At 37.2% G+C, this 12,302-nt stretch overlaps 1 protein-coding gene across 1 annotated transcript in view; it reads left to right on the top strand.

Moving 5' to 3' along the window:
• The window catches only part of PTPRN2 (protein tyrosine phosphatase receptor type N2), a 636,567-nt gene that overhangs the window by 67,987 nt on the left and 556,278 nt on the right, over window positions 1-12,302 (top strand). The window contains exon 2 of the mRNA XM_063183049.1: window positions 8-58. Coding sequence (XP_063039119.1) covers window positions 8-58 — 51 coding nt within the window. The remainder of the gene's footprint in view (window positions 1-7; window positions 59-12,302) is intronic.

The following is a 12,302-nucleotide window of genomic DNA, read 5'->3' as shown; positions in this document are numbered from 1 at the left end:
TTTTTAGGCTGCCTGTTTGAGGATGACCTTTGCAAGTCTTATGAAGTCTGTGTTAATGGTAAGTCTTCCAGGTTTTGTTTGCTGCTTGGTCTGCCCTCCACTCTGTAGTTGCTGTGTGTTTGATTCAGTAAACCAAATTCATATGTGAGTAAGAAGGAGGGGAAAAGGAAAACTACCAGGTATGACTATTATGGTCAGCAGTTAGGAAAAATTTAATAGATTAAAAAAGATTTCTCTCAACCCTGAGCAAAACCATTTATGTGACATAGATTTTAATTTAATTAAGCACACTGAAATATGCTAACATTTAATTTGTCTTAATATGGGTGAAAATAACTGTTTTGTTACCTTCAGTTTGCTCCTCTTTTTAGAGGATGATGTTGGGTAATTATCAGTCTCCTCTTCTTCAAAAGATTGTTATTTTATATAATAAGAAAGAAAGTCTCAAAGGAACACTGCAATTGTTGATCATACTGCTTCCTTTTTCTGTGTTTTTACTTGAATTATGCAGGAACAGCTTTCTTCTACTGTCCTGCATAATTCATTTTCAGTAAGTCCAAAAAGACAACACAACATATGAATGAGGCTAATGGAATAGTACAAAAGATGTTTTCTAATAATAGTTGAAGGTTGGAAATGTGCTATATGAAATGATTTAATTCCCAGTGAAGGACAGAGGATGTTTTGAGAGAGGTGCTTGAAGCAATAACTGCTATAAAATGTGTATATGTGGTGAAAGGAGGATGGGAGTAGTTTTTACAGTGTCATTTGACATAGAAATATATGGCAATATGTATATTTGTAATAAGGGAGGTTAATATTTAAATTAAGTATTGTATATGAAATTGTTTGTGACATCATATTATAAAGGAGAGGCTTTGTTTTCCATCAAGCTCAAACAATAATATGGGTCTATTAATAAATTAAGATATTAATAAGGTTTAGCTAATGAACATTTAGGATGAAATGAGATTAAATTTCCAGTACTGTTTAACATCAGACTAATGCAAATTTATAAGTCTTTTGTATTGACAATTCCCATCATTGACACCAGGAAGGGCAGTGACAGATTTGTACAGGTTGAATTTTGGTGACTATCAATATTTTCCAGTGCCTAGACTGGAGTCTTCCCCAGTGCAAGCAGATTTAATCAGGTTTAATCATAGGCAACTGTTATATGCAGCAGACAATGCATAGTGGGCAATTTATGCAACAGATGATAGCAATTTCTGCACTTTAAGGGATCTCTCTATTGAAGACTTTGCTGTTCCTGTAAATATAACTTCCTGACTTCTTGCTCTACTTGTTTTCTTAAATCACGATGCATTTCATCAAATGTCCATATGACACTCTTTACCATGCAGAATTAAATTATGGAAGTTGTATCTTTGAATTTACATGGGCCTTTTCTGTAGAACTACTCATGTTTTGGCATAACTAACTTAAAGAAATGTCAGTAATGAGTAAGACAGATGATCAATAATATTTTCTAATGTCTGATCTTGTTTTAAAAGAATACTTGCAGGGATTCTGTCCAAGTGTCTAAGGTAGCTGTAAAATATTTCATTCTTGTTTGTCCACTGGGAAAATGTTATCTAGCATGTATTTTAAATGCTCTCTTTGATGCAAGTGAAGATTAAGCCATTCTTGAGAAAATAAACAGGATCTTTGGCAGATCGTACATTGAAGTACTAAAAAACCATCAGAATTTTTTATATGTAGCAGAGAGGAAGTTGGCCTCTTGCTTCTGAGCAATCCTTCACATTTTTTCATGCCCAAAGTGCTGCTGATTCACCTGTACCTCTGAAATTTTCAGGAATTCTGATATATTAAAATTTGAGTGCTTTGCTGGGTTGAGAGTTCAGGAACTGAAGTTTGTGGAGGTCACTGTGATCAGAAGCAGAGCATACTTTGAAAAGCTTTGCCTCCTTTCTTGTCACACAAGTGGGTATTTCTGAAGTACAGTGTGAAAGTGGGTAAGAAGCAGCAGCTGCTTTTGGTAGCATGTGATCTGCAGATCTGCTTCTGAATCCTGCAGGAAGGCTGATAATTCTGATCTTTTTCTCTGCCTTCAGCAGAGGCAGAGAAAACTGACCACATTTGCAGAAATAAAGCTAAGTTTGCCTACTGAAGACATAAGTCACAGTATTTGCTGTCTCATATCTGTCATCAACTGTAGATTTCAAGTATACTTGTGAAAGCATAACCGAAACACCAATAACTGAGCTATTTCATAGCTTAAAAACCCCCTACTCTTCTTCCCCTCTCATTTCTTCTGAAGAGAGATTTTTACTGAAATATTTTGATAAATTTTCCTTTCCATTAAGAAAAAAAGGTGTTAAAAGAATGGCTTTTTTATTGTTAAAAGCAATGTAATAGAAAGGTGAGATAAGCAGCATAGCTGTTTATATCAGAGATAAGGGCTGCTTACATCTGTTTAGGTCACATGCCATTTTTGCAGGGCAAAGGACTTGCTGTAATAATGATTGTTGATTTTTCTGCCACTTTCTCTCATCATGTAAAGGTCTCTTTTGGCTTCAGTGATGGGTTCTTGCTTAGGCTTGTTTAATAGCTCCAGCAGCATTCATGCAATATTAATTTATTTCCACAAACCTTTTATCAGTTTTCTGAGCTGCACTGACTCATCAAGTGGTTAAGAAGGAACATATTGTTTCATGTTAATTTTAATGGCATAAGGATAAGCCAGGCAAAAAGATTGTTTTCCTGGACTCTTTCTTTGCAAAGCCAGAACTTTGAGAGGTGAATTGACTTAGATGTAATTTATTTATCTTCTGGTACATCACTGCTTCTTTCTTAGAGCTGGAGGAACTGACATTTTCACCCATCTAAAATGCTTGAAGCTTGAAAGCCTGCAGCTAAAAAGGGTGATGGGAAAGGTGGTGAATATGCCTGTGATCTGCAGTCTCTGATAGAAAGTAACCTGGCATACTATAAGCTTGGAAATTCTTGCCCTCCCCAATAAATTCTGAAAAGCTGTTACAGATACAACAGGAAGCAAATAATATCTTAAGTAAAGAAGATATATAGAAGAAAAAGAATATTTATATTATTATAGTTATTAAATTCCAATTAAGTAAGAATAGTATTTGCAGTGATGGTATGTGCAGTGACACAGCTGTAGGTAAAGGGGGTATGACTTTCACACCTTCACATACACTTTGCTGTCTGGGTTACAAGTTCAAGCAGAAGAGTTTGCCTGTGAGTGTATTTTTTCCTTAACAGCTCTGCCTAGAATATGTTTGTATGAAAAGGAAAGAAAAAAGCATCAAGAAGGAATTTTTAGAGGATCTCTGAGACAGAAATTCTTTGCTTACCCTTGAACAGTCCTTGTATTTATATACTAAATTTAGTACAGCTGGATAAGCAGGAATATGTCATGTTTTGTTTTGCATTTTAAGTGACAGATAAAGCAGTTCATGTAAAATATCAGCTTGTTTATCTTCCTTGTTGGAAGGTTTAAACAAACTGGCTCCTGTGAACAGCAAAACAAAGACAAGTTCTTATTCTTTCTCATGAAATTGTGCTATTGAATTCTAGCAGTGCCACTGGGAAAGACACCATGTGGTACAGATAGAAGTGTTCATTTCAAAATAACCATCCCTTATGTCCTCTCTTTATTAAACTGTTAGAGAACTGCTTATTTAGAAGGGTGCCATTCTTTCCTTTAGCTTTAATCTCCAGATATTTTGCTTCAGGAAGCAGTTTTGTCCTGTGCTTCATGCGGGCATGGATACCATGATATCTTTGCTCCTATCAACAGCTCCTTTACAAGTCAGGGCAGGTTTATTTACGAAAGAGGCTGTGGCTGCCATCCTCCATCCTGCATGAAATCAGAATGGGGTTCATGCAGACAAGATCAGATAGTGGAAAACATCTCTGTGAGGCCAAGCAAGGGAAGCTAATTAAATGCAGTGGTTGGCGCAGAGTGCGCGGTTGAGCCGAGCCTGGCTGACAAACACCTCCCCTCTGCTCGGAAGACAGCTCTGATGTCTGCAGCAGTGTTTGGAGAAGCCGTGCTGCTGAAAGGCTGGGCAAACAGCTCTGCACAGCTGAATCAATATTGCTTTATGTATGCAAGCTGCACTTGTTAGGAGGGACTTAGGTTAGCACGGTGTGGCAGAGGCACCCAGGCATTGCAGTACGAAATCATGAACCTTTCCAAGCCTGGATCTCTGCAGGTAGTTCTGAATATTAATGCATTTTCTTCCTCAGCTACAGAGCTCCTTGAACATTTGGGATATAAGTGATTGAGTGTGCTGGTGATGAGCCATAAACAGTAAACATGTGCTACAGATGATAAGGGAGAGAAGTCAGGATCCCTGAAATGGTTTCTTGAACTTAATGTGTTCTGCTTTGAGGTTTTCCAGACCATTGCCTGGTGGGGTGGGATTGCAGAGGGAGATGCACCTCAGCATTGTTGAGCTAACAGATGTCTGCGGCAACATCTGTGTTGGCAAGGCACTGCTCTCCAAAAGCTATTGAATTTTTGTCAAATGACACTATAAATCTGGGCCTAAGCTTTCTGAGCCCTTTCAGTGAGCATCAGTGCTTGTTATAACTAAATTCAGACTTCTGAGGGGTAACATTAAGTGGTACCTCTGCATGCGCTTGCTGTATTGTCTGTAGAGAATTCATGTGCTTTTCAAGGATGTGGGGATTCTTCACAAATACCTGAAGTTCAAATACCACCTGATGTAATTTCTTACCTGAATTCTGAACTAAATGAGTGTGTGTGTGTATGTTTGCACTTGGATGTTTTTTTGTTATAAAAACCTGACCAATTATTTAAATATTAGGATTTACTTCCCATGGTTCCTCTGTACCAGTTCAATGAAATAATGGGGCTTGTCTGACACTTTATTTATTCAAAGCATATTTTAAAATATTATGTCAGAAGAAGTCACAATCTTGTGTGGTGCTCAAGAAGTAAAGCTTAAAATCTGCCATTGTATAATGGTACTCTGAAAATCCACATCTTCAGAAGTATTTGCACACTTCATTCAACTGAAATCAAGGGCGAGTTAACACCTAAATATTCCTGAGAATCTGTGCATGTGAAAATGGTGTCTCAGTTATTAGGAATACTTTATAATTTTTAAGGAAATCCATGCACGTTTTGAAACAAGTTTGTGGAAATAAACACCAGGATTGAAATTGGCTCAATTTTTTGTTCCCCACACTTGTTCTTCATCAGGTTGTGTGACAGTTGTGTAATAGGAACAACTACATGAAATGGAGATAGTTTGAGAGGAAGATTCCCAATTTCCCATTTGCCTGTGTTCTCTTGTGTGTTAGCTCTCACTTCCTCTGAGCAATTTGAGGTACTGGAGGTGAAAAATTAGCATTTAAGTCTTAAGGTTAAAATGCCAGTGCAGTGGTGACTTCATCTCCTTTACTTTGAAACAGTGTGGTGGGATTTTTTCCTCATTGAAAAAAGTCTCATCTATCTTCTAAACTCTGTATTTGTGTCTTGTGTTTGTCTCAATGTGGTGATAAAGCAGCTGCCTGTGTGATGGTAGGACAGAAATGCCCAGCACAATGGAAGAATTAGAAGTGGAGTAGTGATCAAAGGTGAAGTTACTCCTCCTAGGAGGTGATGTTTAGTGTGAAAATGCAACTGTGTTATTCACTGTCCCTGCTGTTTGTAAAAACTTTTTTGTGGGGTATTCTTTATGTGGAGAATCTCAGGGTGCAGCTCCTGCAGGGCAGAAAAGCCTTGCCGAGGCTTCACTGGCAGTGTGCTGCTCAGCACAGGGGGGAGAGGCAGCCGTAAATCTCCCACCAGCCATAGGTAATCCTTTATATTCCCGTGTCCTGTGCTAGTAAATAAGTTTTGGAGCTGCTGAGTGCTGCACAGTGCTATTTCATGTGGACAGACCTGCTTTTGCTCAGAGCTCAGGCAAGAATTCTGCTGTGTTGCCACAAGGAAGCTTTAGTTCTATCTTAGTGTTGTGACTTGTGGTAATGCATTTTCTTGGCTTTCACAGAACCAGGGCAAGCATTGTAAGAAAATGGTTTAACCAGTGTGATTTTTGGGAGCATTTTGGTGTTCAGTTCAAGAATTTAAATTATAAGATTCCACCCTCCCCCCCTGCTGACTGGGGGGATGCGGGGTGTGTGTGGTGGAAGGTTTGACATCACTGGAGAATAACCACAGTTATCTGGTATCTCTCTATTCAAAATGATGCATTTGTGGTGATAAGATGAATGGATCTCTAAAATCTAATGTAATGGTCTGATATTAAGTAGGATTTAAATTCTGAAATTTTTGGAGTGGCCTTTTTTTCTTTTATTTTTAATATTTAGTATTTCTCCCTGAAATATTTGAGGTTTTATGAAATCTTTAGCCTTATGAGCTGTTAATTAAAAAAATACAACCAAATCTTATTTTTCTGCTGTTTTTTGGACATGTAGAAATTATATATACAATTTGGGGTAACTTTGAACATGTATGCTAAACTAGCATGCTAAATGTTCCATGAAAATATATTTGTGTATTAGAGATACTGTTTTTGTCATGTATCTTATCTGTGTGTGTGAACCTTTTTGTTAACACCTTTTGGGTAAACTACATAGCTGCATGTTCAGAGATGTTCCCTAATTCACTATTGTATTACACTAAAAAAAATTATTTTAACATTTGAGAGGTCATGGAAAAGTACAGCCTATTTGATAAAGGCATTAGGGAGTCTCAGAAAGGTTTGAGCCTGATGAATGATGAAACATGAGAGCCTGAAAAGGACAGTGTGGTCTGGAGAGAAGAAGAGAACACCAAGGTATAATGTTCTGGCAATGAGGTGGAAAGCAAATGAATCCTGGTTTGGAGGGACACTGCAGCAGTGTGCCTCTGCTCTAAATCCATCATAGTTTGTCCTCTTCTTGTGTCAAGGGATATTCACGAGCGTGGTTTGCTTTATGATGATTAAGATGTTTGGTTACAGCTTCTGAAAAAATAGAATAACTGTTTTTTCTTTAGCTCTTCACTTTTACTAAGAGAAAAACAAACCAAAACACCACCAACAAAGAAAAAGCATATTTTTTTTAAAATTAACAAAAGGTAGTAATGAACATTGCTAAAAGAGATGTGAAATGATTTGGCAGTGATGGCTACACAACCATATTGTGGTTTTGGGCAGCCCCAGATTTGAGTGAGACAGGACCTTTTCTCCTGGTGTTAAAGGATACTTTCCACTTATTATTCCAATTGATTAAAAACATGTCATTCCGAAAATGAAGTGCTTAACAGCTATTTGCTTATTTTGGGCTTTATCTATTCTCTGTCAGAAGGTGTTTGCCTTTGTCCCCCTAAATATCAGTGACTACATCTCAGTGTAGCAGTGGTTAGTTGGATCAATCAGATTAATTACTGAGGTACTTTGGTAATTAACTGAGGCATTGATAGGCGTGTCTAAAAGAAGACAGCCTAGAAAACTTTGAACCCATCCTCTGCTTGGAAAAATTGTGCTTCTTAAAATTCATGCTGCTTCTCTCTTTCTTTTTGAAAACTTCAGTAATCCTGTTTTATAGCACATAAGCTGAAGACATGAGGTCACGAATCAAATAAATTTCCAAATTTACCAATTTTGCAAGGACAATTATGAATGACTATTCACTCTGCATTTTCTTGAGTGTGTAGGAGGCAAAGCTGTCGATTTCTTAAGTATATTCTGAATAACATTCTTCTGGATGATTCTTCACAATAACAAGCTTTGCTGTGCAGAAGATCCCTTTTATTTTTTCCTGTTTTTCTGTCCTTTTTTTCTTCAAATTTTCTTTTAAAATTCTTCCCTGTTTGCTGTACAAATTCTGCATCACCTGACTGCTGTTGCATTACAATAATAATTTAGTGAACATCATTTTGTTTCTGACTTCATAGCATTTGACAAGCAGTAATAGTCTTTTGACTCTCAACCTGCCTTTAGGCAGTAAACATAATAGGAGAAAAATATTTATGGTTTTTTTGGGGGAGGATGTTGTGGTCTTGGCTAAGAAGCTTCTCAGAGACTATGGGAGAAATGAGTAGAAAACTTTACTGCATGGTTCACATGAAAGTGTATCCACTGCAGCAGAGCAAAAGTGATGAGTCTGCATGAAATAGGGATTTTTGTCTCAAGACAGCTTGTGTGTGAAAAATATGTGCAATAATTATTGGCATCCATTTTGTCAAGTAAGAGGCCAAAGAGGAAGGTATTCCTTTATAATATTCCAAAGGAGTTACACATTTATGCACATGGAAATCATAAATGTATAATATACAAATTTTCCTTTTTTTTTAATATTTAAAAATAAATAATGTGGAAGTTTATTCCCAGGTTGTGTACCTACTATTAGAGTTCCTGATTTGGATTGATTCTTCCAAAGGGAATGAGAAAATATATCCTCTCTTTATTCTAGTGTTTAGAACAAATGCTTTGTAATAAAGAACTGTGAGAGGCTTTTATTATTATATGTCCTCATTCAATAAGCAAGAACAATCAGTGCTGTTGATTAACAGGTAAAGACCTGTTAATGAAAAGTCATCCTGCATTATATGACATTCCAAGCCTTTAATTTAAACAGAGTTTTTCTTCATTCCCTCCAACCCCATGGCAACAGCAACAAAAGTTGCTCTAGAGGTAGACAGAACAATAAATATATTTTATGGTCCCAAACTATTTATTGTAATTTGGTCTTTACTGAAATAGCTTTGGCTGCTCTGCACAAATTGAGAATATTTGGTGGCTTTTGCTGCTGTGTCAGCATGTTCCTCTGGTGCCCTGTGGTAGGACCAGTGTGATTTAAGGCTGGTAACTGCAGTGGATGTTGAGGCTGAGTAAGAGAATGCAAAATTTCATGTTTGGACTCGTAACTCTTCAAGGTACAATGGAAAATGCTTTTAATGTAATGCACTAAACATTTGTGTTAGTAATGAATTTGCAATATTATGGTAAGGTTTAAAATGTGTACCTAATTAATTTTATTTAGTGGTAACTCTCTTAAGATTGTATTTAGACTTTTGACTGCATTATATCAATGAGTCTTCCAGACATAAGGTTGTACTATAGTTTTTTTCCTGGAAGTAACAGGACAGGTATGATATTGGACAGCTGCCCACTGTGCAATTTTTCAATGGCAAAAATGTCTATTTTTGGTCCTCTCTGTATGTTATTGAGCTGCAATTGCTGTTTTCTCTATCATAAACTCTACAGTAGATGAGAAAGAAGTGTATTACCCAACCAGAAACTATAATGGACTGGTGGGGAAAAATAAATTGAGGGGAGTTGAAAACTATTGAGACTTTCCTTCAAATTTTTGTCTTTGTCCTGTAGTCCTCCCTCTTTACTCCACATTATGCTGCTGCATCTCTATTTCTGTGGGGTTAAGATAGGGAAGGTACTGGGGGACAGAATTTTTAGATGGCAAGCCTGCTAACAGTTTCATAGGTTATTGAACACTTAAAGAAAGCAATCTGCAATACCCAGTCACAGTGGAAGCAGTTTAAATGGCTTTTGTATTTCCAAAATTAAATCCATTTGTTTTCTTTGAATGAGGAGTGGTTTTTCAAAGTGGCAGTGTTTTTGTTTTTAAATTTTAATTAATTTTCAAGCTTTAAGTGGCAAACTTGGCAGCTTTTTGTTTACTGTGACTTAAAAAATCCCCAAAACTTTCCAAATTATAAATGTCCTGTTAGTCTTCTGATTTAATCTCTCTTTCTAGGATGTTGTTTCACTTCCAAGTTAGAGATGTATGGATTTACTAGATTTTTACAGTAATTAAGACTTCCTACTCTGCTGACAACTTGCCTTCATGTTAGTGGAATTGTGGTGATAGCTTAAGCTGAGTAATTTAATGGAACAAACTGTTCTTTCACTGACAGTACCTGTTAGAAAAGTCTTCTCTCTATTTTTACCTGTAATTTGGATTGATGTGTTTGGTGAATGATTGCTTTAGAAATATTTAACTTTTAAACTCTTTCACTTCTTTTTTCCTTACTTAAAAATTTCTGTGAATACTAGTTGGACAAAAATGGATCAATATACAGTTAAGAAATACCAGTCCTATTCCATGTCTCAAATTCTTTTTTATTAATTTCAATTCTGTTAAGGTAAATCTAACTTTATATGTCAAAGTTCCACAGTGTTTTTGTTACAAATGTTTGAAGTTGTCTAAGATTTCTTTTCTCCATTGTCTTTCTGCTCCTGCAGTTAGAGATCCCCACCCAAACTCTTGAGGCAGAAATTATTTTAACTGAAGAAATGAAGAGCTCTGAAAGAAGTTTGGGCAGAAAAGGATCCCTCTTTCCCCACTGCTTTTCTCAGTGGCGAAGGATTGATGGATGTGCTTGATGCTGCAGTACAAATTATCAATGCATGTTCTCTAAGATGATAATCAGGCAGTTAGTGCCCATTTCATGTCCCTGGATCCACTGCATTCCCAATTAGAAGTCAGGCCTTCTCTCTGGGCTTTATTTCAAATATCTCAAGAGATTTATACTAGCCCCAAAATTTTGGTTATTCCCCTCCCAGAAATAAGATCATTGATTAAAATGATTTTGTTATTCTGTAAAATATTACCCTTCACATATGATGCCAAAAAAGATTTACTTGTCTCAATGTATTTTGTTGGCATGGTAATTGAAAATAAGTTATTACTGGCATAGAGGTTAATGGCATGTTTTAGAAGGCAAGAAAGTTTGGGCTTAAAAAATGCTATTTCATCTCAAAAATCTGTGGGAAGAATCAGTCTATCAGAAAGAATTCTTTTCTCTCCCCAAGCATCTCTTTGCCAACACAGTAACCAATTCTTGTATTCTGAGAGACCATACTGTGTTGGCCCGGGCTGGAGTTAAATTTCATCCCAGTAGCTGATATGGGGCTGTGCTGGATCTGTGCTGGAATCAGTGTTGGTAATTCAGGGATGCTCTCAGTGCTGGTGAGCAGGGCTTGCACAGTATCAATGCCTCCCCTGCTCCTCATACAACCCCACAGGGAGGAGTCTGGGAGGGGACCCAGCTGCCAGCTCTGGCCTCAGGCATGTCCCACACCCCACAGTGTCATAACCTGGGAGCTGCTGCTCAGGTGCTGCCTGGACATCGGTTGGTTGGTGGTGACAGAGTGTTTCCATTTGCATCACTGCTCTTTCTTGGGTTTAATTCTCTTAATTCTCTTGGTTTTGTTATCTTCTTTTTTTTTTTTTTTTTTTTTTTTTCCATTACCATGTATTTTTATTATTTTATTTCAATTATTTAGATGTTCTTATCTCAACCAAGGATTGGTTTTCCCAATCTTGCTTTTACCCTACTGATTCTCTCCCCCCCCATCCTGCAGTGAAAAGCAGCTGTTTGGTGCTTAAGTTCTGGCTGGGTTAAAGCCTGACATGGTTTCACAGGGCTGCAATGGCTTGTGAAGTTAATGTTGTGGTTCCTTCCTGCTTTGCTTAGACAAGATTCCTACAAATGATGCAGATCAGTTGGCTCAAATAATTCCTTATGATTTCTCCCCAGTTTTGGGGAGAATGACTTCATTAGATCATCATAGACCAAAGGAAATGATAGTTCAGAATTCTAGGGCTAAAGGGGTTTTCATCATGCATTTCATTCATGTACAGTAGTACAGGAATAAATATTTCCCTTTTTTTAACTTGAGTGTCTCCACAGTAGATGTAAAGGGGAAATGGGCATTTGTTAATTAAGCTGCACTAATTGCAAATTTCAGTGCCACTGCAAGCTGCCTTCTTAGGAACCATGACAATGACATTAAGCATTTGCTAAACAAAATCCACTCCTGTATGTCATGCAGTTCACATCCTGTTTGCTATTTAAAAGTCGTTGGCACAGATAGAAGATGTTTTATTAAAAACAAGGAATAAACAGAATTTTCTTCATCCAAAGAAAATATGGCTATTTTCAGAAGTAGAATTTTTTGGTGGAAAAACAAGTGGAGGCATAAATAGTTTTATTCTCACCTTTTCTTGCCAAATTGTTTAAATCTGAACCCGCTTCTTTAAGCAGAGAAATACTTTCTCATCGCACAAAAATAAAATATAGTCCCTGGCCACAAAGAAATCCTACAAGGAGCTCTTTATAGACAGCTCCTGCAGGATGTTGGGGACCATGGTTTTGTGTCTTTCTCTGTCTCACAGAGGTGGAAGTGTATTTCTTGCTCCTAGAACAGAGATCTAGAATAATCTCTGCTCTCCCCATGGCAGCTGGTCATCTTGCAGGCGTATAGAGAGGAATTTATGCATCCTGGAAAAAAGCAGGAGAGTCTTTAATCAAAGTGAGTATCCCAAAGTATATGCAA

The sequence above is a fragment of the Melospiza melodia genome, chromosome 1 (genome assembly GCF_035770615.1).
Source record: "Melospiza melodia melodia isolate bMelMel2 chromosome 1, bMelMel2.pri, whole genome shotgun sequence".
In the NCBI taxonomy this organism is placed as follows: domain Eukaryota; kingdom Metazoa; phylum Chordata; class Aves; order Passeriformes; family Passerellidae; genus Melospiza; species Melospiza melodia.
The sequence above is the reverse complement of the archived record's forward strand: the minus strand, read 5'-3'. Positions and strand labels throughout refer to the sequence as shown.